General features: G+C 35.8%; 3 protein-coding genes across 4 annotated transcripts; 1 reads left to right on the plus strand and 2 right to left on the minus strand.

The window, feature by feature from the left end:
* Positions 1–250: 250 nt before the first annotated feature.
* On the minus strand, positions 251–14,823 carry LOC106180671 (inactive rhomboid protein 1). Its single transcript, XM_087007323.1, has 15 exons — positions 14,689–14,823; positions 11,078–11,205; positions 10,288–10,654; positions 9,884–9,973; positions 9,378–9,556; positions 6,444–6,701; positions 5,827–5,938; positions 5,590–5,664; positions 4,961–5,125; positions 4,556–4,647; positions 4,213–4,276; positions 3,749–3,943; positions 3,344–3,444; positions 2,994–3,147; positions 251–2,744 (listed from the first exon to the last, which is right to left on the minus strand). Exons 1-15 carry the CDS (start codon positions 14,806–14,808, stop codon positions 2,316–2,318), a joined length of 2,529 nt encoding a protein of 842 aa, XP_086863449.1. The 5' UTR covers positions 14,809–14,823; the 3' UTR covers positions 251–2,315.
* A 178-nt stretch (positions 14,824–15,001) lies between these two features.
* LOC106180683 (DNA-3-methyladenine glycosylase) lies at positions 15,002–18,106 on the plus strand. The gene is made up of 2 exons (XM_013564743.3): positions 15,002–15,687; positions 16,355–18,106. The coding sequence occupies exons 1-2, from the start codon at positions 15,276–15,278 to the stop codon at positions 16,732–16,734; spliced, it is 792 nt and encodes a 263-aa protein (XP_013420197.2). The 5' UTR covers positions 15,002–15,275; the 3' UTR covers positions 16,735–18,106.
* On the minus strand, positions 17,578–25,695 carry LOC106180663 (GATOR1 complex protein NPRL3). 2 transcript variants are annotated; one of them, XM_087005515.1, is made up of 14 exons: positions 25,508–25,695; positions 25,213–25,264; positions 25,014–25,055; positions 24,317–24,503; positions 23,812–23,965; positions 22,264–22,348; positions 21,847–21,955; positions 21,537–21,571; positions 21,019–21,175; positions 20,257–20,363; positions 19,729–19,858; positions 18,843–19,014; positions 18,378–18,552; positions 17,578–18,104 (listed from the first exon to the last, which is right to left on the minus strand). In XM_087005515.1, exons 1-14 carry the CDS (start codon positions 25,623–25,625, stop codon positions 17,948–17,950), a joined length of 1,680 nt encoding a protein of 559 aa, XP_086861641.1. In that variant the 5' UTR covers positions 25,626–25,695; the 3' UTR covers positions 17,578–17,947. The 2 variants fall into 2 exon arrangements, with proteins under 2 accessions (XP_086861641.1, XP_086861640.1); XM_087005514.1 differs by having other exon boundaries at positions 18,378–18,561; positions 25,508–25,694.
* Between the last annotated feature and the right edge of the window lie 224 nt (positions 25,696–25,919).

Below are 25,919 nucleotides of genomic sequence, written 5' to 3' on the forward strand. Positions count from 1 at the left end.
TACTTAACATTTTTAAATGTTCATTAAAATTGCCAAAGGAAAGTTATGGATTATGTATGTAAAACTCAACTGGCATGAAGAACAATTTCGTATTAGTTACAAGTTTTATTGATATTAATCACTTTACTTTGACATGAAAATTGTACGAATCACAGCTGTTTCACAATTTTCTGTTACAAAGTAATGAGTAATATCACTAAAGCAGTGACTAAATTTACACTTCCCTAGAACCATGAACAATCTCACTGAGAACAGTTAAATACATTTAATTTTATTGGACAAAGGTAGAAAATCAAATTCCATACAAAAGAAGTTTGTACAAATATAGTTACATTAACATAGATGGGTATAAGATATACTTCAGCAATTTTGTGGGTTGTATTTGGCATAGTCGATTTCATGATCTAAGAAAAAAAACTTCAAAAAGAAAAGAATTGAAATAGTAAATATAAATGATAGCAGGTCCACTTTGACACAGAAGCTTGAATCAAATCAGCAGTAAGTTTTCTTGTACACAAATGACACAAAAAGTTCACTAAATCTGCCAGATACATCAAAACAGGTCTGATACGCTTACACAACAGTCAACACCATATCTGATGTTAATTATATTTCAAATCAACACGTTCTGCAGTAAAGCTCTACTCACAGTGTATGAATGTGCAAGATCGAAGGTCTGAATTGCAGTCTTCCTCTGCACCACTGATTACATGCAAGCATACAACCAAGGTAACTGTTTATTGTTACAGTTTTTTTTTTTTTTTATTTATTTACTACTCTACAGTAAACCTGAGATTGTATTGATGTCTATCGCATTGAACGGGGGTAAAAAAAAAAATTACACTAAATCACAGATCAAAAGGCAGAAAAAAACTTCCTATTACAGAGAAAAGTAAATATCCCTAATAGATGCCCCCAGGACTTTGCATCAGTGATTGTTAACCTAAATAAAAATGATACAAAAAATTGCGCACTGAATGGCAGCAAAGAAACATACTTTCTTTTTGTTAGTTGACGAATCCAAAAGCTATATTCAGCAATCTAAGTGGACAATGCATGACATCACCAAAGGAACTTGAAAAAATTTCTTGTAATTCTTTAAACATTGCTTGCATAATGCTAAATGTCTCCTAGAAAAGAAAAGTCAATGTCTCATTTCTAAAACAATCAAATTGACATTTACGATGAGTTTATCCAAATGTGATCTATCTGAAAACTAAACAAATCAATTCACAGAAGATGAATAGAGTAACCAAAGCTGTTCCCATCAAAGTTACAGTTTGTGTACCAGTCCAATTTAGCTAGAGGCCATATTAAGACTGGTATGTTGGGACTAATTAACTGGAGAAAAAGAGTTCTCATCCCATCTGACAGAAGATTGGACTATTATAGCTATTGCCTTTTGTAGTGTGTAATCCTATTTCTAAAAGTAACAAAAATCTACATAAGCTTCTTTGCCCCTTCCGAAACACTGCAAGCAAACCCTAACAACTTTTCCTTGAAACATATGGTAACCCTATGGAGATAATAGTTTATAAGCTGAGCACCAAATTGGCAATAGCCAATGAAGCTTGCTATTTATCTTGATTTGTAAGAACAAAATTGAAAACAACTGTGAAAATATCTTATAAATAATCTGCACTTATCTGTGTAATTTCTGTTACAAAACAATTTTAGGTGCACCTTGCTGGAGCACCAATCTTAGATTGATACAAATATATATAATTTTATACATCTATGAATTTTGAAAAACTGGACTCCAGTCCATTGCCTGGTCCCATCATGATAAAAGAACCTAGGATGAAAGTCACATGTCTAGTGGTGGTTTGTCACCAATTTCTGCTCATCATGGCAACACAGCCTGTCAATGAAAGATAACATGGCCAACATGAAAACTTCTACACCAACACCACAAAGCTGTTAGCTATTCAACTGAGAACAGTTGGAGTTAAGCCCATAGACTTTGACCCAGGGCTAACTCAACTAAGATTTCTAATTTCAAGATTCAAGATTCATTACAGGCGTATTTTCTTCTGCGAAATAGAGCCTTAACAGATTAACATAGTTACTTTGGTTACAATACAGAGTTGTTAACAATAAATTAGCTCATTTGGCAATGATAAAAATAGCTCTAGTACTCTCATAAAACATCATTTATCTCATTAATCAAAATCTTACCAAAACACTTACTTAACAAGACGTTCATATCGATCTGACAAAGGGTAGTCTAAGGAAGCTATATGCTTAAAATACACCGATATGTTCTGCAACATTGTTAACAAATGATAATAAGGTCTTAATTTAAACCCCCTTTACTACGATTGTGTTCTTCCAATCTTCACTTCCATATTTTCACAGAACTTGGGAGTAAAAGGAATACAGTTAAAGTAAGAACAGTGAGGGCATTCATAAATGGGAACGACGTAAAACAGAATAAACAATACTACAATAAAAGCTATAACAGTCACAACGGACAACACTATTCCTATAATTTTCCTCTTTTTGTCCCAGTCCCCGAAAGTCACATAAGGAAGCAGGGCAAATGAGAGCAGGAAGCCCGTAAAGAAACCGACTAAATGGGCGTAGTTGTCTATCCAGGGCAGCAGGCCCAGGATAAAGAGGGCCAGGATGACGCCACCTTGTTTCAAGAGGGCTTTCCAGGGGGTCTCGATCAGCTGCCAACTCTGGAGGACTTCCACAAACAAACAGGACAGGATGCCAAACTGGGAACCCGCAGGACCAGCCTAAAACGAGATTTGACAGGTGCTTTTAAAACTGTAAAACTGATTTTTTGCACAACACTGCATTGAGACGAAATAAGGATTAAGTAGTCTTTCAAAAACAAACAAAAAATCTGCTTCAAGATAACATTACAATAAGCTGTCAATGTACAAAATTAAAAAGTTGTGAGTTTCACACAAACCAATGTCAAATAAACATTTATTTTGTCCAACCTCAGCAAAATATACGTTTATTACTCATTTAATACATACCTCCACCTGATATGGTAGAAATATGGCGCTGGCCAAGTTACCAGCTATCCCAGATACAATGTATATAATGGAGACCCTGATCCACCCTGCTAATTTCTCCACATCACGCATAATCAGCATTTGAAAGATTATAGAGATCACCAAATGGAAGAGACTGAAATGATAAAAATCCAATGATTCAGGTTATTCCCTTTCACAAGTTCCCTTCCCATCGTTTGGACAATCAAATTTAATCTACTTAACTGGCCATGTCAAGCATTACAGCCAGGCTACTAAATTGACAATCAATTGTTTAAAATGGTGCGGTGAAAACTGAGAAGAACTGTGAAAATTGAGTGTTGTTCACATACCCTGCGTGTAGGAAGAGACTGGTCCAGAGGCGGTAGAACTGGTCCGGGTACTGGGGGTCCAAAAACTGGATCATGCCACAGATCTGGTTCATACAATTCACCTGAAAGTGAAACATTCTAATAAGGAAGGTTCCAGGACAATTTTTTATTGTTATTTAAGGTGGATAGGGGGTAAATTAAAAAGTATTTTATCAAAATAATACATTTTTGTCACTATTTGTTAAATTCTGATTTTGACACACTCTAGATATAAAAGGTAAAAGCAGTGACTCCTTTAGACTGAATTGTAATTTTTGTCGTAATTACATGATTTACAAAGATTTTTAAATATCTCAACACTTCAGTTACATCTAACTTCACCAAATCACAAAATAAACCTCATCCGGGATTCATCACATTTCCTACCTGTGAACAAAGTGCAGCCTCTTTGTGGTAATATCCCTTCCTGAACGCACAGTGCTCTGGGGTGGTGATGATACACTCTCCTTGGATCCCAATACAACATGGCCGCCCACGTATTTCGCAAGTCATGTGTGGGTGGAAAAGACTTACTTCTGATTCATTGCCATGTGTTAGATTTTGTTCAGTTCTGACACATAACTACAAAAATAAATGAAATATTTCAAAGATATGAAAATATCAAACAACCTTTCCATGATATATGAGTTTTCCACTATCTTTTCTCAAACAAATTCCAATATTGCGTTTTTAACAAACAATGACATATTACTATATGTAATATCAAACATTATCAAAAATATTAAGTTGAGAAATAAAATTCACCCAAACCTAACAGCAGTGTCCATACATATTAAAGGCACAAAGTCAATATAAAGAACCTCCCATTACTTGATGGCGTGACAACTTACTGGCCATTTTGTGATATCATCAGGCCACACGTACGGCTCAGTAGACGCTGGAGTCAGGCAAAACCTGGAAATAAATCGAGGTGAAGAATTGAAAGCAGTCTTTACATTCTAAATCAATTTAAGGAGTGAATCATAGAACTTCTTTCTAATAATTATACTGCAGTTTTGATAATTTCATTCCCCAAATGTCTGATGTAAGCGAATGGTGATAGTTTCCTTGTTTTCTTATCGTTTATCCTAGACCCTTAAATACAAGGTCAAGGACCAATAAAAAATGTAACTTCATTGTGGAAGCATTTACTATAACAGATAACAAAAGGAAAGTAATTCTAACAAAACTCACTCTGGATCCTGGCCACAGACGGAGCCATTTGTGCGGTTGTTGAAGCCTAATCTTCCGTCTTCACCCCACTTCCACCATGTTGACAAATACGGCTGAAATAAACCAGAGATACACAAATGATAAATTCTGAAATACTGAGCCAACAGCTGGGTCTTTTTATGAATAAATGTTACAGAAATTGTGAAGGTCTCTAGTCTGCTCTCCAGCCAAAATCGACAAAAATAAATTACAATCATTTGATCTTTGCAACATTAAGCATTGTCCCATCCTGACATTCTCAGACATCAAAATCCTTCGCAGCAAAAACATGCATCTTCAATCCAAATTTCAAGGCCTAAATTTATCACTGATCTTCATTCATCAATTCCCCCCCCCCCCCCCCCCCCAAAAAAAAAAAAGACTTACAGAACAAGTCCGGCGAGGTTTCTGCACACATCCATCTTCTCTCGCATTTCTAATACAGCATGCTGTTTCCCGTTCTCTACTTTTATCCGTTTCTAGTGCAGCAATCACATTCCTGTCGCGACGCATACAGGGAGAATACTTAGCGCCAAGATGAATCAGATCAGCCTGGAAGGTGACCAAAGTTGAGTGTAACTGGCATCTAAATAGTTCATCTAATATAAAAATATGAAAACACCAAAGCTTTCGGCTTTCTGCTCCTTTATCAGGGACCTGTAAAGTGGTCATGGTGAATTTGTTAGTTATGTGTCGGAGGTTCTTGTTATTAATGTGTCAGATGTTAAAGCTTGTTACTGATAATGACTGATGTTCACATTTGTTTACAAAGAAGAAAAGAAAAATGAAAAAAGTTTGTCTGTGTAGCTACCTTTTTTCACTGACAACATGCTGAATAAAAAATGCACAAACTTGTCTACATTTAATACCTATAAGCTTTCCTTTTTTTCAGTGTTTGTATATAACTCATAAACAATGACAAATTCCACAATAAAAATATGGTTCTGTAATACAGATCTAATTTCATTACTCAAATATTGTAAAATAAACCCTTGTTAGAGGTTCTTCTCACTTACTTGTCTAGGTCCTATCCACATGTTGTCTTTCTCATAGTATGCAACTTTCTCTAAGGCTAAATTGGATGTCAGTACCTAAAAAAAGGCAAAGCATATTTTTCTAAGATAGGAAATCACAAAATCTGAAAACAATAAAGTGCACCATTTTTAGATAAACTTGACTATTTGTGCACCAGCTTTATATTATGTACAGCAGGTCACCTTGTTGACAATTAAGAGAAAAATAATAAGCCTCACCACATCTGATATGAGAGTGTCAGAGAATCCTACAGGTGCTATACCATACACAGACACAGACACTATGTACACTGCTATCTGCACAAATGTCACCCAGAATGTGAAGAACGGCCTGAAATTAAGGATGATACAGTTATATATATATATATATATATATATATATATATATATATATATATATATATATATATATATATATATATATATCAAGATAAGAAATAAAATTCACCCAAACCTAACAGCAGTGTCCATACATATTCAACACAAAGTCATATATATATATATATATATATATATATATATATATATATATATATATATATATATATATATATATATATATAATGTGAACAGAATGCCAAGAAACAGTCCCACAAGTGACTAAATACATCATATTTTAGGTCTTTGAAGAATAGTGATACTTCAATAGTGTCTTTAATTAACTTTATTTCATGTTATATGCACAAATATAAGATGTGTGTATTGTACATCTAAATAAAAAAAAACAGTGGACTAATTAAAGGAATTTTTTATAAACATCAATCACTATTTAAGTTTTTGTAATAAATAAAATCATAAAAAAATTCCCACTTATAAAATACATAAACTAAAATTACCTATGATCATGCATTTTATCTATTTGTTCCCTGACGTCTTCATCCACTCCACCTCTCTTGAAGCTACGCTTGAAAATGCGTCCAATGATCCCCATTCCCACACGCCTGCGATCAGAGTTATCCAAGGCTCTCTCCATAACCCCACCCACAATCCTCCGCATGCCAACGCCACTGAGGGGGTGGACGGCAACCGCTGCTGTCCCTGGGGTGGAGGGTAGACCCTGGCGGGGATGATGACCAGCATGCCACTGACCTGGACTGCAATTATTTTTAAAATATTTCATCAGTGTTTTTCTAGTTCAAGAAAAATATGCAGTGTGTCAAAATAAGAATGGAAAAATGTTGTTCTTTAAGTTAATTTATAGTTCAGTGACAATGAAATGCAACTTGTTTTAATTACTTTTTTACTGTTTACTAATGATGAGGTTTTTTTTTTTCTTTTTTTTTTTTTTTTTTTTTTTTTGACAGCTGGCATGAATTTTGAAACATGTATGTGCATATATTAGTTGTATATAGTTATACACTGTTTAACCACAACCTGGCATATCTGATACCCCATCTCTTATACCTCTTATATTTGCAAAGAAAAAGTCTGAGCGATGCCAATGCAGAACTAGAGGATCAGAGAGGCGATACCGCCTCCGAATATTGTACCACCAGCTGGAGTAAGCGCATTCGTATGGAAACCCTCCCCCCCCCCCCCAAAAAAAAAGGGAAACCAGTCTTGTGCTTGAAAAGCTCTATAAAATGAAATCAACAAGAGTTCTCAAAATATGCAAAAATATATAACTAAAAATGGTACAATCAAGCAGATTTTCATATTGACCTGCATTTTCCGACCATTGATCACTCATGTGATTCTCTAGACAAAAGGCCTATTGGTTTTCCTTGAAATGTGTTGTCAGTGGTGCATATATGCTGACAAAAGAGAAAACCTAGGGGCAACACCGTAAACATCTCTGCTAGCTTTGAAGATATGAGGGGCAAGAAAATATACAAAGCTCAGTTCATGGTGAAAAAGTAGGTCAAAGGTCAATTTCAATATCATTGTATATGAATTTCTACTCAAGTTCAATAGTAACCATGGGCATTTCTTTGCCAATTTTGCAGATTTAAAGGCCAGAAAAAATGCAAAAACCAGTTCATTATAAAAAGTAGGTCAAAGGCAATTTCAAGGTAACAGTATAAAACCAGTATAAAACTTCCTATTCAACTTCAATAGTAACTATGGACCTATCTCTGCCAGTTACGGAGATAAAAGGGAACGGAAATTTGCAAAGTTCAGTTAATGGGGAAAAGTAGGTCAAAGGTCAATTTTAAGGTCACAGTAAATTGCCTCTAATGACTTTCTATTCAAATTCAATAATAACCATGGGCGTATCTTTGCCAGTTTTGAAAGCATAAGCATTAAAAAAGTTGCAAAGTTCAGTTTATGGTGTAAAGTAGGTCAAAGGTCAATGTCAAGGTCACAGTAAGATTACCAGTATAAGACTTCCTATTCAAGTTCAATAGTAACTATGGACCTATCTCTGCCAGTTTTGGAGATAAAAGGGAACCAAAATTTGAAAGTTCAATTCATGATGAAAAGTAGGTCAAAGGTCAATTTAAAGGTCACACTTAGATTGCCTGGATTTGACTTCCTATTCAAGTTCAATAGTAACTATGGACCTATCTCTGCCAGTTTTGGAGATAAAAGGGACTTAAACGTTGCAAAGTTCAGTTCAAAGTGAAAAGTAGGTCAAAGGTCAATTTCAAGGTCACAGTTTGATTGCCAGTATGTGACTTCCTATTCAACTTTAGCAGTAACTATAGACCTATCTCTGCCAGTTTTGGAGATATAAGGGACTAAATGTTTCAGTTTTGGAGTTACAATAATGTGCCATAAATTTTCTACAGAAAAAATTAATTAAAACAAAGATAAGGTCATTTTGGTTGAAATTCTTGAAATGGGAGGAGCTCAGAAGTTCCAGATGTTCAAATATCATGAAATAATGTCATTTTTGACCAGAAAATGTCTGCCTCACCAAGCCTTATGTTTTATTTTCCCGGAGTTCAAAATTTGTTATCCATTACCGTATTGCACATTTTGCTTTCACCACCACAATGTACTTTTTGATACAGCATAACTCGAAAACTGTATGGAATACAAAAAAACGGAGACCACCTCCAGTGTTGGGCTTTACATGCTCTACAAAATGCAAAAAAGAATGGGTCTCTAGCATTAACGGTTCCCGAATTAGAGACAGTTTTCAGTTTCGTTATATTATGGCCGCTACTCCCAGGAAAATGCACTGGTTGACCCCAAATTCACAGAGATGAAAGATGACCCGAAGGGTAGCACCTTCCAATAATATTATAGGTTAGGTCTGTGTAGTTTCTGAATATCAGCGCAAATAATTTTTTTTTTTGAAAAAAATTTCGTTTTTTTGAAAATTTTGGCTCGTTTGACCTTGAAATAAAGGTCAAAGGTCAAATCCAAGGGCATATTTGAAATCTCCACATATGACTTTCGGATAGCCGTCTGTAGAAATTTTTCCCATAATTCCTTCTGTAGGGTAGATAATTAGCATTTAATTTTGCCATTTTTGGACAAGGGTGCATTGCAATGAGTGCCACACCTAGACCCCAATTCCGACAAAGCCCAAATTTTACGTGGAACGAGTTGAGATTATAGGTGACCTAAATCCAAGAGATGGGTATGGAGGCCCTTACCGTCTAGGAGGAGAAGCGGTAACGGTGAGATGGCGGCGGAGCCAGAGGAGCCGGCGGAACATGCGGGTCGGGACTAAAACCAAGTGTACCGCCAGCGCCTACGCTGGTGGTACAATAAATACATTTACAAATAATAGTTCAACATTTATACATATCTACATATCACTGCATGTACCAACTGTCAAACAACAATAAACAAGAAAGGTTTTAACTTCCTCTTACACAATTTTAGGAGTGGACCTTCCTACGTCCACCTCATCTCTGGCTTCAGGGACAGTCTCCAGTTCTGTCTTCTTCATAAAATCTGGGGCAGACATGGAGAATGTGGGACTCTTGATGTCAAAGAATACGTCGTCTACCAAGGACATGTCTTCTTCTTCTATCACAGCTTCCTGGGGAGTCTAAACAGTAATTTTTATCTCATTACTAATTGTACATTAAACCAAGGATTTGTATGATCACATTTTTTTTTCAAAATCCAAATGTGTTCAAATTTTATTGGTGCATTTCTACAATCATGTAACTATCTGTAACAAGAAGTACTGGAAAACTGGAGGTGGTAAATTAGATGAGTTGTGTGCAAAAACATAAATACCATTTACAAGCAAAAATCATATTATATTTCAGCACAATTTCAAAGAAATTTAAATGTTTTTCAAATAAACTACAACCACAAAAATGCAATACAATACACTGTGGTGCTAGTATTATTCATTTTAACTACTCACAAAAGATAAAGCATCCATATCGTCTGATGTGATACTAGCAGGTGCAAAACTTCGGCTCCACTGTCGAGATTTTCTTGATGGTTTTCTGCCCTGTAACAAATATGAGAGGAAATCAACCATAGCAAACACTTAAAATATCCATAGAAATATTTGTAGTTTGTGCTATCAGCCGAGTCAAATATTTTCATGATTATGACTCTGTTACAGGCCAATATGACTGCTTTGGGTCAGAAGCTTCTTAGACCCTGGTGTCCTGAAGGACCAACAATTCCAAAACTTTTGGTGCAAACTGCATTTACTATGTACACTATTTAGTTATGTTTTGCAATACACTAAAACATTATATTTCATTGGAAACATATTTTAACAAATTGTATCCTAAGCAATATCAACTCTTTTCTCACCACCAGCTGATTGACTCCATCCCATGCCATCTTCATCACGGAGTCTTTTCTCCCTCGTTTGCGAGGCCCCATCATGCGTCTGCGGTAGTATGTGCTGGTGCTGGACATGGGCGTCGTTCTCATCGACCCTCCGTCTGTCATGTCAAATCCCGTGAAGTGACCTCTCTTTGCTAATGGATCAACAACGTTTGGCATGAACACACTGTCGGTCTCGTCTCCGTATTTCTTCTGCAGGCACTCTTTCTTCACGTTACCCACTAGTGACCTACTTAGAAGCCGCAGCCTGCGCTGTGTCCATTTGTCCTGCTCCGTAGGTTTTTGCTGTTCATCTAGGCCTAGGAATTCTTTAGTGCCTGATGCCAGTCGACTAAAATTAAAAAAAAAAAAAATCATTAATAAATAAATTCAATGTTGATTATGATTAATATTATAATGTATTATCACTTATGGTGCTGAATCTTGCCATTGGAATTTACTGAATTAAATAAAGACGGGAACAATAAAATCATGTTTGTGCTGTATTATCAGTCAAGTTGTAAGACTATTACTGTACCATCTCAGCAAACTATTTCTTATAAAAGGAAGCCAACTTAAAATTCCTCTTTTGTTCTGTCCATTATAACTATGACATTAAGTGCACTGAAACATGGTTAGAAATTATTACCCCATGGTCTGTACCCAGATAATAAGGTAAAAAACCATCAAAATTTTACTGAAATGAACATGTGCTCCATGATATTTACCCATTACAAATTCTATCTTAAATATCATAAGAAAAAGAGCTCCAAACCTTCTCATTCTCTGCAGTGATTGCATCCTGTTCAGCTTGGGCCGCCCCGTGGCTGCTGGAGCCGACATAACACTGTGTTGGGGCTGGAATGCGTGCTGTGTGCTTGCCATGCTGATTGCTCTGTAGATCTGTTGATAAAAGATACAATCAGATATCACATATGATTTTCAGGGTTAGAGAAAAGGCTTGTATTAGAATATTAAATGGGCTCACTCCAGCAAATTTTGTTACAGTCAAATGGTCAAACAAGAAAAGATTGTAGCCACGTTAGATCTCTGACACATTTTCAAAATAGTGCTGTCAGTTTTGTCATACAACATCTATGGCATGTACTGAACGGTTGGTCTATTAATATCCACAAGTCATTCCACGATGTATAAATTACACATGCTTTAACAACTTTCACTTTCTGATCGTGATGATGATAAAAAATTTTAGACAAGTTATAGCATATTGAAATACATGTGCGCATCACTTGAAGGTTATTCACTTATCAAAAATTACTGTTGGGGATACACCTGGTTTTCAAATATTATTCCGTTTAGGCAAAGCTCATCAACAAAGTTTTTCTTTCGTTCTTTGTACAACTGTAACAATGACAGTAACACCATTTGTCACCAAGCATAAGGCCACACTTTTTTAATTTTATGGATGACATCCTGCGCGCGCACCGATTTTCGCCCGTTCTCCGAAAAAAAAAAAAAAAAAAATCCCCCCCCCCCAGCCCCCAACGAAGTCGGTTGGCGCAAACGTCGTTATTGAATTTGCCAGGAAATGAGCTTTCTGCGCATGCGTATTATCGCCATGTGGAAATGTGGCCGCTTTGCCGTCAAATTCATCTCTAGGATAACTTTCAAATTACACGACAATTAAAGTCATAAAGAGAACGGGCGGTCAGGTCATCTTTGATAGTAAAATAAATATTAGCCAAAATGATCTTATCTGATAGAGCAATTCATGAGCTTTCCAAAACAGTTTATTTTTTGAAAATTAAGCAAGCCAATCAAAAGTTATTAAATTTTCAAGAATGCTAGTCGGCCACAAAATTTTGAAAATGTCTTGTATGCAAGCATATGTAACAGTGGAAGCCAAAAGTGTCACCTTATTGCCTAATCAATAAAACAAAATTGGCATAACTTTTGAATGGAGTGAAATATCCATTTGAAATTTTCTGGAAAGTTACACTATGCCAAGAAGAATCTGACAAGATACAATTTTCTGTAATTTATCCATTATTTCCATGGCAACCATTGCTAAATATCAATAGCGATCGATATTATTTTTTTGATTTTTCAACCTAAGGCTTCAGCATCACTGCCCAAAGGCTACTTTTGGATGAAAATGATGCTAAATAATGTGCCATCACTGAAATGAAAAATAATAGCTTCTAATGTATCTGTTGCTATGAAAATCGTCATTATGATAGCTGTTGCTATGGTAACTGTTTGAATTTTTTTTACACATTATCATGAATTTTTAAACTGAATATGAAGTGGGAAACACTCTTGGTACTCAGTTTATTAATTTAAATTAAGACTGTCACTGTTGCCATGGCAACCAATATTACAATGACAATTGCATATACGATTTTAAGGTTTAACTAGTAAAAAATATCAGAATGCACAATGAAAATAAATAATATCCGATTTTGGTAAGTTATAATTTTGCCAAAAATTTTTAATTGATATTGGACATCATAGCAGGTAGGTAATACAAAAACCAGCGAGATTTTTTGGAGAGACTGCCATAACATAATAAATAAGTTTTTTTTGTTAAGAAAAAATAAATAAATAAATATTTTTTTTGTTCCCTTTTGTTCGGCTGTCATAAACCATTCTAGAGTTATTGCATATCTCCATGATTTTAATTAAGATTCCCCTTTTTATGTTCACTGACGAGTTCAAAGACGAAAAAAGCACTAGCCCCATCAATATCGTACGTAATTTCATACTTTGTTTGAAAAATAAAATAAACTCTTTATTCTTGAATTGTAGGCGTTTTATCAATATCACTGGGTTTCGTGAATAATTCAAAGATTTTCTGATTAGATATTCTGATATCTTGATCCTCTTTGGGTGCTGAAAGTGCAGTTGCTTTTTCATCAGCAGAACAGCTTGGTGCGTCCGCCATGGTAAGATCAAAGTCACTGATTTTCTAACGGCTGTTACGGCTCTATCTTACCAGAAAATGATAAATAAAAAACTGATTTGAACCGAGAATTAGTTTAAAAATTTAGGTAGGGGTTACAGAACTTTCAGAAATTCGTTATTCTAACTCTAAAACACGATTAAAAACTTTACAAGCTAGTTTTGGATACTGTTTTCGGTTGAGTAAATTTCTGTAACCCCTCACTTGAACGCTTGATTCACTCTCCTCATGAATATGTGTCCAAATATGAGGAAATAACATCCGGGACGCCGTACGGAGCTTTTAGAAAAATGGCGCGAAACGCGCATGTTGAGCAAAATTCGTAAATAGTGGGAACCAAACGAGGAAGTGAAATCACCGGCGATTTCTCGCAGCATTTTCGTGGCTGGAGGCTTACAACAGAGACATGATACATTGTTACACATATTGTTCGAAAGCCCATTCAATGCACTTTTTAAATATATTTTCATATTTATCATAGGACCCAAATCTTGGAAGTTATGATGGAAAACAAACAGCGATGTTAGATTTCTTCCCGTTTTCGACTGCGTGAGCAGTGTGACCTGACCTCCCTACATAAAGAGAACGGGTGCCGTCGTTTTGGATTGGTATGCCATTGATATTGGACATGGAGATATCACCTTTTTACAATTGTGCGAAAGGCTGGCGGCCGCCAGCGATTATCGCCCGAAAAATTTCAGTGACATTCTGTACAAAGCAGCACATAGGCTACCAGGTTTTCTGTAGCGAAAAAAGGGTCGACAAGGGCGTCGAGGTAGTTGGTGGGCTGAAGGTCGGACAGGCCACCTGACAGTTTGGCCGTGTGAGTCGAAGTAGACAAAATGGCATCGTCCGAAATGACCTTTAATAGATTTGGTAGTATTAAGCATATCTTTGCATCATTTTTTTAAACATTTCTGTGAAGTGTTCAAAATGCTTTAATATTCTGAGAATACGAATAAAGACACACTGTTTGTTTGATATTTGTTTTATTGATTGCTATACCAACAAAATGCATGAAATAACCTTAATAGATTTTGTAATAAAAAGTATATCTATTCATGACTTTTTTTTACATTTCTACGAAGTATTCACAATGCTTTAATATTTTGAGAGCATGGATAAAGACATATTGTTAGTTTGATACGTGTTTCTGTGGTAAAATTTGTGTTTCCAGCTGTGTACTGACAGCATTCCTTTACTTAAGCAGTATTTTTTTTTTTTTTTGGACCGTTTTTTTTTTTTTTTTTCGCCCTCTCGCACCGATTTTGGGGTACCCAGAGGATGTCATCCATAAAAATAAAAAAGTGTGGCCTAACCAACAAGCCCAGACAAGGGGAATCTCCACACCGAACTTGAAAGCAAATTCCAGCGATGGTAAAATATGATCCAATGGTTTTATTGACATTCTGGTACTGTTTCTTGTCTCGAAATTTACTTACTTATCATCAAAATTAACTTACCTTTTTTGTTAGAACAAAATTATCTCCGTCATTAGTTTTATCTTTAATGCAAAACCCAGCCGGGAAAGTTTGCTTTGAAAAATAGGAAGCGGAAGTGAGGTAAATGCTTCGACTGCGCATACTCCAATCTGAGCCCAATCTACAAACTTATTGTAAATTCTCATTTGATTGAGTTTATTTTTGTGAATTACGCTTTAATCCTGAGACCGAAAATACAAATCTAAAAAATATTTTACCAATTTAGTTTTGTTCGCTTACAAACAAAAACAAATATAACTATATTGAAAAAATACCGCATTGGAATCTGAATGAAAACCAGGAAATACAGGTGTTATCAACATCAGCGAGTGCCTTTCTAGCAGCGAATAAACAGCATCGGGAAAGTACATAAGCTATTTTTTGAACATAATAATATCCTGAGGATAATAAGTCACAGTTTACACCTGCATGCGGCATACCGGTATTTGTAGCGCTGTGAAATCTGCACTATACACTAACGTAAAAAACAGCAGCTGGATACACTTGCATAGTGATAATACCAGGTTATTTCCTCTCAGTAATTGTCAAAGTCAAACATAGCTGAAGATATGAATCAGAAAACAACCAGTAAACGAAAAGCATCAAACAAAAAACCTAGTAAAAATAAAGACGAAGTAGCTAGCAAGTACTTCAGAGTGTCTCACGAATCAAGGTCAGAAAAGCCATTAAACAACCCCACCATGGCAAGTGGCACAAAACATTTAAGGGCATTTTTTGAGCTACCATGTCTTGAACTGTCAAAGGCACTTCTGGGGCAGGTGCTAGTGCGGAAACTACCAAATGGGGAACGACTGAGTGGAAGAATCGTTGAAACAGAGGCTTATTTGGGGAGTGCGGATTCTGCCTCTCACTCATACAAGGGGCCCACAGGGAGAAATGGGGCGATGTTTATGCAGCCAGGGACAGCATATGTCTACAACATCTATGGCATGTACTGCTGTATGAACATCTCTTCTCAAGGTAAAACATGAGGCAGGGTTTATAAATTTTATATTACAAAGAGTTCTGTATTATTGATGTTTTATTATTATTAATATTATTATTATTAATTTAATATTATAATATCTGGGCTCATTGAAACTATATTGTTCTATATGTACATTGATTGGTCCAACTCCACAGGGATTCACTCTGAATGCAGTCAGATTGATATATTAGTATGTTACTAGTAGAGTAGAATATAGAAAAGGTGGTCATTACACGAGTACCTTGGAAAGAAGAGGAGGCGTGTTATATTGTTAATCTGATTGCATTCAGCGAGAGTCCCTGCTGAGTTGGATCAGTCTATGTAGTACAGTGGGAATGAGCCTTTTGACTTATTGGTGAGATTATTGAATTTCAAAAGCAGACATTATTGGAAAAATAATTAAGAAAGGAATTGTCTCCAATGGCAATATATTTAAATTCTTTTAGGACCGACCCGGTATGAACTTTCTATTAAATGCATGAGTATTTATGTGGACTAATAAAACTGTCAATTTAATTTGAAGAACATATGAAAACATAAGATACCTTGGTTGGGCATCTAATTACTTCTGAATGTAATGTAATGGAAACTGAATGTAATGATGTTATGCACAATTTGATATATGTAAGTTATGATAATTTTAAGTGTATTCCATTTCAGGCACAGGTTCTTGTGTTCTCCTCAGGGCGTTGGAACCACTAGAAAACCAGGACATCATGCGTGGGCCTCGCAGCATCAGGAGACAAGATGGAGGCAAGGGGATTAAAATCAAAGACTTGTGCAATGGACCATCTAAACTCTGCCAAGCCTTACACATAGACAAAAACAGCATCAATACACAGGACCTGGTGACTAGTGGCTGTATATGGCTAGAGAAAGGAGCACCTGTTCCCAAGGAAGAAATTGTTATATCTACACGAATTGGGATTGAATCTGCGGGACCTGAAAGTGCATCTAAACCATACAGGTTTTATGTGCGTAACAGTGATTGTGTAAGCAGAAGAGACAAGAAGGCAGAAGCAAAAAATGATCAGTCGTGATGATGCCAAATATTCTAGATGGATTTCCAAAATTGCATTTGGTATTTTTTTCCAAATATGAAAAATTCAGTCTATGGACACTGGAAGACATATTAACAATTTTAGATAGAAAAATAATACTATATTTTAGATTTTATTGAAAAAGACCCTGGGTAATTATCATAAAACATGAATATTTTTATTTATGATTACCAATGTGGTTTTACAAGGTAAATGCATATAATTCTCTCTCACTATTGCAGCTTGTAAAAAATCTTCATGATCACAGCACAGTTATATGTGTAAGTAACTGTATTGTTTCTGATATGTCTGAAAACTAGAGTGTAAGTCAATGAAGACTCTGCACATTGTTGAATGTGATCTAATCACCTAATCTACTCAATGTTTAACAATTATAATCTGTTTGATCAGTAAGCAATGCCCATGATGAAAATTAACTGAAGTCATAGGTCAGCAATCAGACATGCTGAAACTGCCGGTCCGATCGGTCATGACCGGGAAAATTTGCCTGGATCGGTAAAAAATTGGACTTGGTCGGTCCAAAGGACCGACAAGATTTTTAAGAGCAGCAATTTTGAATTTACAGTTATCATTTGACATACTTCTCTATTAAAATTATATAAAACCCAAAGAGTTTTTTCCCTTCCATTTCAAACTTATCACATTCACAAACAAAGTAAACTACCCTAATCGTGCTGGTGGTATCTGTCTCAAACGAAAGGGTGATTTTCGGTCCGACAAAAAACCATTCAGTCCAGCAAATTTTTCATTACTGCCGGTCCAAATTCAGGTTTTCAGCATGTCTGAGCAATGGTAACTAATACTGAAGTAAATAAAACAAAGTTAATATCAAGGAAATGTATTTTGAATTAATATCTGTCATGATGGCAATTCAAGATCTGTTTGTCATGTGAGCACCACTGCTCTGTTCTTTCAAGTTGCTGTCCATTTCTCTCCTGAAAACCTTGTTCAGCAGTTTTTTCTAATTTAACTCTATGAGTACTAGTATGGCGCCTATTCATTCTGTCATCATTTCATCATTCACTGTCCCATGGCAGAAAATAAAGATGCAGGCACCAAACACAACTTTGTGCACTTTCAATCCTAATTTTGTGCATTCTCACTGAATTCCTCATTTGTTCATTCATTTCTTTTTTCCATTCCTTGGAAATTGTCACTGTTATCTGAATAGACCAATCAGATATCAGCCGTTTCATTTACCATGAAATGAGGTTGCTGGGTCAGGATGAGTACATGTCACAAGGATACTTCTGAATTTATCAATCAGAGTCAGTAACTGGGACCTTCGTAGATTCTCATGGTACATGATTTCCTCCAAGTGAAACTGGCCATTAAAATATGGACACAACCTGGAAACAAAAAAAAAATATCTTTTAAATTTAGAAAAAATGAAAAGTATTCATGCAGACAAGTTCGAAACCTAAAATATTTAGGAATTTAAAATTAATAAAAAAAAAAAATCTGCAAAAATGATCATAACAGCTTATGTTCAAGGCTAAATTTTTTAATTTTTTTTTTCTTTGTTTTGTTCCACCTTGAGAGTGATTTTTAAAATATTCCAAAATATTTCAATTCAAAGTCTGTTCTATATTATGAAAAAGTCTTTATCCAATCTCTAATACCTAACAAACATTTTCAAGTCCTCTAAATTATTAGCAGCAGGGACAGCACAGATGGCTTCTCTGTTCACAGAATTCATGTGCAGAGACTGCGGGAGTCTGCGCAGGATTTCCTCGCGTGCATTTTCTGACGGGGATTTGGCAAAAGAACTGGTTCTGGGACTGCCGTCACTGGTGCCTGAAACAACTGTTAGCAGTTCATATAAATTGTAGGTGCTTTTCATCTATCTGCACAATAATTTCATTATATCTACTTTCATATATATATATATATATATTTTTTTTTTTTTTGAAAGAAAAAGTGTTTTTCCTGTATGAGTATATATATGTGACAAAAACAGCAGTTACTTTACCCCAACCGGTTTCATCTCATCTTCAGGGTTTTTTTACTGTTTTTTATTGTTTTATATGTATGCACTTTTCCACACTTAATAAATTACCATCTTCTTGACAAAAAAGCAAACCAACCTGATCCTGTATCTGATATAAATGGCATGTCTTCTGAAATGGATGTGGAGTGAGTACGATAGTATATGGTCTGGTTCTTCTCACTAGATGTCAGCACCAGAAACACATAAGTGTGTAGCTGTGTAAGGAGACGTCTCTGAAGCATCCACACCACCATCTGGACCTGCTGTGCCTGGAAGGTGACATGTATCAACACCATCACTTTGTCTGCGTAAAACAACCAGAGAGCACTGTCAAGTGTACAACTTTAACTGATCTTCATTTAACATGTTAAATGGTCCACTAATATATGAATCCTCACAACTTCTGGGTCTGAGCACAGGTTTCAAACATTTTTATTATATATGTAATTGCATACTGTAACTCTGAAAAACCCTTCATATTTTCCTCGTGGTATAAGGGGCAGTTGTGTGACAAAGAAGAAAAGATACCTGTTGTTGTGATATTCCTGTGTTCTCCCACCTAAACCTACCTGCTGTTGCGGAAGCCCCATGATATCCCTGTGTTCTCCCACCTAAACCTACCTGCTGTTGTGGAAGTCCCATGATATCCCTGTGTTCTCCCACCTAAACCTACCTGCTGTTGTGGAAGCCCCATGATATCCCTGTGCTCTCCCACCTTAACCTACCTGTTGTTGCGGAAGCCCCATGATATCCCTGTGCTCTCCCACATAAACCTACCTGTTGTTGCAGAAGTCCCATGATATCCGTGTTCTCCCACCTAAACCTACCTGCTGTTGCAGAAGTCCCATGATATCCCTGTGTTTTCCCACCTTAACCTACCTGTTGTTGCGGAAGCCCCGTGATATCCCTGTGTTCTACCACCTAAACCTACCTGTTGTTGCAGTATTCCCATGATATCCCTGTGTTCTCCCACCTTAACCTACCTGCTGTTGCGGAAGTCCCATGATATCCCTGTGTTCTCCCAGAGGAGTCGGCAAGGAGTACCCTGAAAGCACTGCAGGAAGCGACATCCCTGGAAACTGCTCCACAAATTCTTCAACCATACTTGAGTTACTACAATTTGAAAATTTATAATAAATTCAAGAAAATATCCAGAAGTTCCAATAAATCTTTTTGCTACAAGGATTTTTCCAATCATACATCTAGACCCCTTCAGTATCAGCTGCTTTTTTGTGAACTGTTTAATTTTTTGGTAAATTAAACACAAATTATATACTGCACATTATAAATAATCAATTAAGAAGTGATAAAAAAGCTGAATATTTCAATGATTTTCTAAAAACTAATTAACTTTGTCAGATGTTTGAAAAAGTTAAGGTTTGACAGAAGAAATTTTTCACATTCATTTTGTCTACAGGTTAAACTAACAAAAACTCAATCCTGCATCTTTCTGATATATACCCCATGCCTTTTAGCATGGAGTCCTATAATGCTATGATCTGTGTACTTACACAAAAATGTTAGCATTTGGTGACAGGACATAGACATTGGTTTCACACAGTGGGTAGACAACAATGGCCTTGGCCCAGTACACAAGATGACTGGACAGGTGGAACACCTGGAACACATTAAAACAATCACCCATAACCAGCAATTTCAAAGGAAGGGGGGGTCTGAAAAAGTGGACCTTTAACCATGAAACCTGTGTGTATCTAGCTGTATTTTTACCTAGAGCAGACCCCCCACCCCACCCCCCACCCCCCACCCCCACCCCCACCCCACAACCCCACCCCCACACCCCACCCCCGGAAAAAAGGGCAGTTTGTTTGAAACCCCTGAACCCCCCTGGCTGCAGGCTTGAAACAGAACACTTCACGCAGCACTTGGTGCCTATATCTATCAAAAGGATGTCAGGAACAACTGCCTTCACATGATTCCTTAATGCTTTAAAGTGAATATCAAATTCTTAAAACAATAACTCAAGTAAGGAAAATATACTGAAAGAAAAAATGATCCAGTAAAAAACTGAATTTATTGCATTTGTTTTTAATTGTGAAAACTTTATTTTTCAAAAAGTCCTTTAAAGTTCACTTAGTACCTACCAAATGTACACAATACTCAATAAATATATAACTGGACAAAAGAGAAGAAATAAACTTTCAGCTTTATACAACAAAGCTGTCTATTTGCTGGGAAGGTAATACATGTGGTTTTGTAGAGCTTTCCATTTAATCTAGAAATATAAGAAAACAAGACATTCTGCATGAGAATACCTGTCCAAGCGGCAGATCAGCATCTGCTGCCAGCGTCTGTAGCCGCTTCAACGGAGACACAGCCTTTATAAACCTGACCATTGCTGGGCTGCAGTCGGGAGGTAAAGATTCTAGTAACTGTCTCTCTGGCACCATAAGAAGTAATCCGTGATAGGGCCTGGGTTTAGTAAAGATAGAAGTGAGTGGATTGGCACCTTGTGTACTACAAGTTTTGTTTAGAATACAGAAAAATTAACATTTCATGAATTAACAAATTAAGACATGCGTTTCTGACTCCTTTACAATCAAATTACAGGAGTCAAATTGCTTCAAATTATTCAGTGACGTTATAATGTTCATAACAGATATTATGAATTTGGTATTTCAATATGAAATAATTTAAAGAGTCACAAAATAATTTCTTTGCTACATGATGTACTAATTAAAATCAATGTCAATAAAATTCTAGTAATCTTTTTAATGGATACAAAAAGGTATTTTGCTTGAACATCAAGTTCCTAACCAAGCACTCAACTTGCCTTAGAGCTTCAATGCACTTTTGAATGGCTTCAGGCTGCAAAGAAAACATATATCAAAGCTATAACCATAAACCAAAAGTTAGAAATAAAAGTAACTGTTAAGAATAAACTTTAACTGAAAATAATGCAGCTAAGTACGTAAATGCCACTCACTTTAAGCTTACTTTTTTTAGAGAGCATCCTAAAACTGAATCTGATAACATCTTACTCACGGCTTAAAAAATACAATATAATACAGCTTTAAGTTAGGTATCTTTTATGTATATACAAGTCATTCCCTATTTCATCTCTTTTTAACAATGAGGTTTACCTCTATTTTCAGCTCAGGCTGTAAAATGTTGTGCACCTTGTGAGGTAAACAAAAGCTGACATATATCCACTTGTTCACATACAGACTCACAATGCCAGAGTTGCCCAGACTGAACAGAAGGAATGAAGGACATAGGTTAAAGTGTATATCAATTAATATTCACATGTTATTGTGCATATTAGGACTAATTCTGAAGTGAAACATGCACGTTTACCAATGAGCAAATTCTACGCTCACAGTAAATTTTTAAAGATAGAAAACATTTTAATAAATTGTGAGAAGAGATGAAAAATTGTTGTGATGGTTTGTTTCACTCAAAACTAATAAGTTCCATCTGGAAAAATCTTATGAACATCCTTAAAACTCCTCCACACGGTCTTAATTTGATTAAGAGGCAAATATGTCTGCAGAGCTTACTTGTCATACACAGCTTTGAGGTCTTTGGACAGTTGGCATTTGCTCCCCTTGGCTACCATTAATTTGAACGGATTCTCATAAGAATCTGAAATTAAAAATAAAGCATTTTATTCCTGACACTACTCAAGTAGTAAACAAGAAAAGTTGAATTAAGATGTATACATAATTATGACTAGTATACAGGTCTGTCTTAAAGAGTTTGGAAATAGTCAGAAAAAAATTCACACAATGATGGGTTGGATCTGTTCTGGACAATGATTTGACTAAAATGGCTAACATCAAAGATATCATGATACCTGTAATAGAGGCTTTTCCACGGTCACGTGACTTCCGCTAAATTATCCGTGGGAAAGCGAGATTTTGCGGGATTTGAAGTTTCAGGGGGAAAGTGTGGAGTGTACACGACGGACGCCATATCGAGGAGTGCTCATTTCAATCTGAATTTTCAAAGTTTCGTAACATGTTAACACCTGATTTTTTTCGAAAACACATTCATGGGAGCAGTTGGAATAGAAATTTAGCAGAAGTACCTGATGACTTTTCAATGAAAGAACTAAAAACGTACCTAATCGACAGCAAAGATAGGACATTCGGTACTTTTGCAGTATACCCCCCCACCCTGTAACTTCCTGAAACCTTCATTTTTCAAACATTTTTTACAGTGTCTTTTGCACCTATGTCAAAGCTGTTGAAATAAAATGTTTTTGTAATTACCTGTGGTCTTTTTATTAGTTTTAATCACGTTTAATCCACCCCATTGAAATACAGTGTGAAAATTTACAATGTAACCGCAGCTTGCTGCGTTTTCGTTGGCTAACTCTACCTTATTTTATGTGAACATAGGATTGATATATTGTATACTTAGATTTCCTCTGTGAAATTATTATGAGCTACTTGTTCACATAAAATTACCTTAGAGTTAGCCAACAAAAATGCGGCAAGTTATTGACTGCGGGTGTAAATTGAAGATTCTAACTTTGTATTTCAATGGGCTGGATTAAACATGATTAACACTAATAAAAAGTCCACAGGTAATTACAAAAGCATTTTATTTCAACAGCTTTGACATAGATAAACAATAAAATGTAAAAAACTGTTTGAAAAGTGAAAGTTACAGAAAGTTACAGGGTGGGGGGGGGGTATACTACAAAAGTACCGAAGGCCCCTTCTACTCTTTCCCCCTGGGAAACAGTCCCGCACAAAATGGCGTGAACTGCGCATGCTCACGATTTCGTGGAAAAGACTCTATTTGTACACATCTTGTTATGTGAATCTTTTTGTCACTTGATTTCCCATCTTGTTATGTGAATCTTTTTGTCACTTGATTTCCCATCTTGTTATGTGAATCTTTTTGTCACTTGATTTCCCATCTCGTTATGTGAATCTTTTTGTCACTAAATTTCCCATCAGTGTAAATTATGTAATTCTTGAGTTAACATAAGATGTACAGTAAAGATTGGTTTTCTTTTTCTTTTTGGATATCTTCAGACTTTAAGAAAGAATTTCTAGATAAAAAGTTGGGCATAATTTTATAAAATGAGGTCCTACCCTCTGGCAGAGTTGTCACCTCTTCCTGTATTCCTTGCATCAGGTTTTTCTGTGTGTTAAGGTAGCCACAGCGCTGTTCTTCATGGTGGAAGGAGAGGGCCAGCTTCTGGGTCAGTTCATGGTAAGCTGCCACCACTGAGTTCTTGACTTGTGCCTGAAACACATGAATTGTAATATCCATCATGACATAGAAATACCAGAAAGAAATATTGCAATACAAAAGATGCACAAGAGCACTAAGAAAAGATTCTTAAGGTATGTATTTATAGGGTGATAAGTCCCCAACAAAAATGTTATACATAATTCAAGATAAAACTTAGTTTTCAGCTCTTCAACATGTTGCATCTTAATCATGGCTCTTTTGGTTTCCCATTTATATTGTAATAAGCATATCAAATTGCTTACCATATAATAACAATTACAAAAAGCCTACATTAAAATGATTGAAATTTAAATGTTTTGAATACAAGCAAATACAGAGAGGAGGCAAGAATTGATAACTTACTCTCACTGCAATCACAACATGAAAGGAAATCATGGTTGGGAGCTCACGGCGCGGCGTGGACTGTGAGATCCTCTGAAGAAGGACGGGGTAGCCAACAAACCTGACATCATCAATTGTCAGATCAAACTTCTGTCCACACAGATCAGACTTGACTGCCAGTAAATAGGCAAGAAGTTCATTGGAATAACTGTAAAAACAATATACTATTTTGAATGAATGGCACAGATGCAGGAAATTGGGAATAGCATTATTCTCTATTCACTCTAACATAGTTTTTGTATCAAACAATTAAATGTCTATATCAATGTAATAGGCAAATAGGATATTCCACAAAATTTATATTGATTTAAATGGGAAAGGATTTTTGTTCTAGCTTTAAGATACCACACCAATGTAAAGTTGTCATCGTTAAGTTGTATGATAATACTAATGGTATCTGCACATGTCATGGTCCACTGAAACGCATGATTTCTTTAGAATGGTTAAGACGAAATGTGTTAAACATTTTCAAAAAATATCTGAATATTTGTAGAAAACGAACTTCATGAAACATCATGGTTTGAAGCTCATAAAGGATATTATATTATATTAATTTTTTTTCAATAGATCATTACAATTATTATAAGTATTTCATCAGTAAGTTATAAAACAAGCCTGTAAGAAAGATATTTTATGTGATGCTTCTTTAGTAACCTACCCTACAAGGACTCCATTCTTTATGCAAGGCTGGGGGGAATTCCTGGAAGTGGGCAATTAGAAAAAATATCACTAAAATAAGACTTTTAATAATTATTAGAACTGCATTCCCTCTCTTAAATTGATATGTATTACTGCTGTTGTTAAGATTAGTATTTGGTATAACATCATTAATATGAAATAAGATGAAATAAAATTACCTAGGTTTTGGGTCCTCTGTAATTCTAATAGCGTAAGGGTTTGTGTGAAATGCTGGAAAGATTTTTCAAAAGGTTAGTTATAAATTATGGATATATATTGTCTGTACGGAATATACATAAACTTTAAACATTGTCTAATGAGGTAGAAACATAAACACTTCGCGCAAGGAGTGTTCAAATGAAGGTCGGCATAACAGCTTGGTGAAAAAGCATAAAATCTTTTCACTTCACTTCGGGGTTTTTAAAGTCTCCTGACAACGCCATTTTTCCTACTGCATTTAATCGCTTCTCTTACCCGATTTTCCCTTTAAACCAACTCCGCCGTCTGCTTCAAAAGGATATCTGAACAATAACTGGTCTCCTCTACTACCTGATGTGACCAAAAATATCCCAACAGGGTCAAAATCCCACATCCCTACGATCAGGGAGCAAATGTGTGCATTTCTCGTTTGTTTGGAGGGTGGGAAATGATAGGGCCAAGACAGACCACAGCCAAGGTTTATACGTTCTGACAAATTTATCAGCATCTACCAGCCGGTCTACGAACGTTAAATCTTCTAAGCTCATTCCTTTAAAGTAGACAAGCGTATGGAAAATAAATTTAAAATATAAAATAATATTCTAAGCAGTGCTATACGATTGGTTAACGTTATACATGATCAAAACAACAATGTTAAGTGCATAACGGTCATTAATTACGTTAATAG

The sequence above is a fragment of the Lingula anatina genome, chromosome 2 (assembly GCF_051362555.1).
Source record: "Lingula anatina isolate TDL-2025a chromosome 2, LinAna3.0, whole genome shotgun sequence".
Taxonomy (NCBI): Eukaryota; Metazoa; Brachiopoda; class Lingulata; order Lingulida; family Lingulidae; genus Lingula; species Lingula anatina.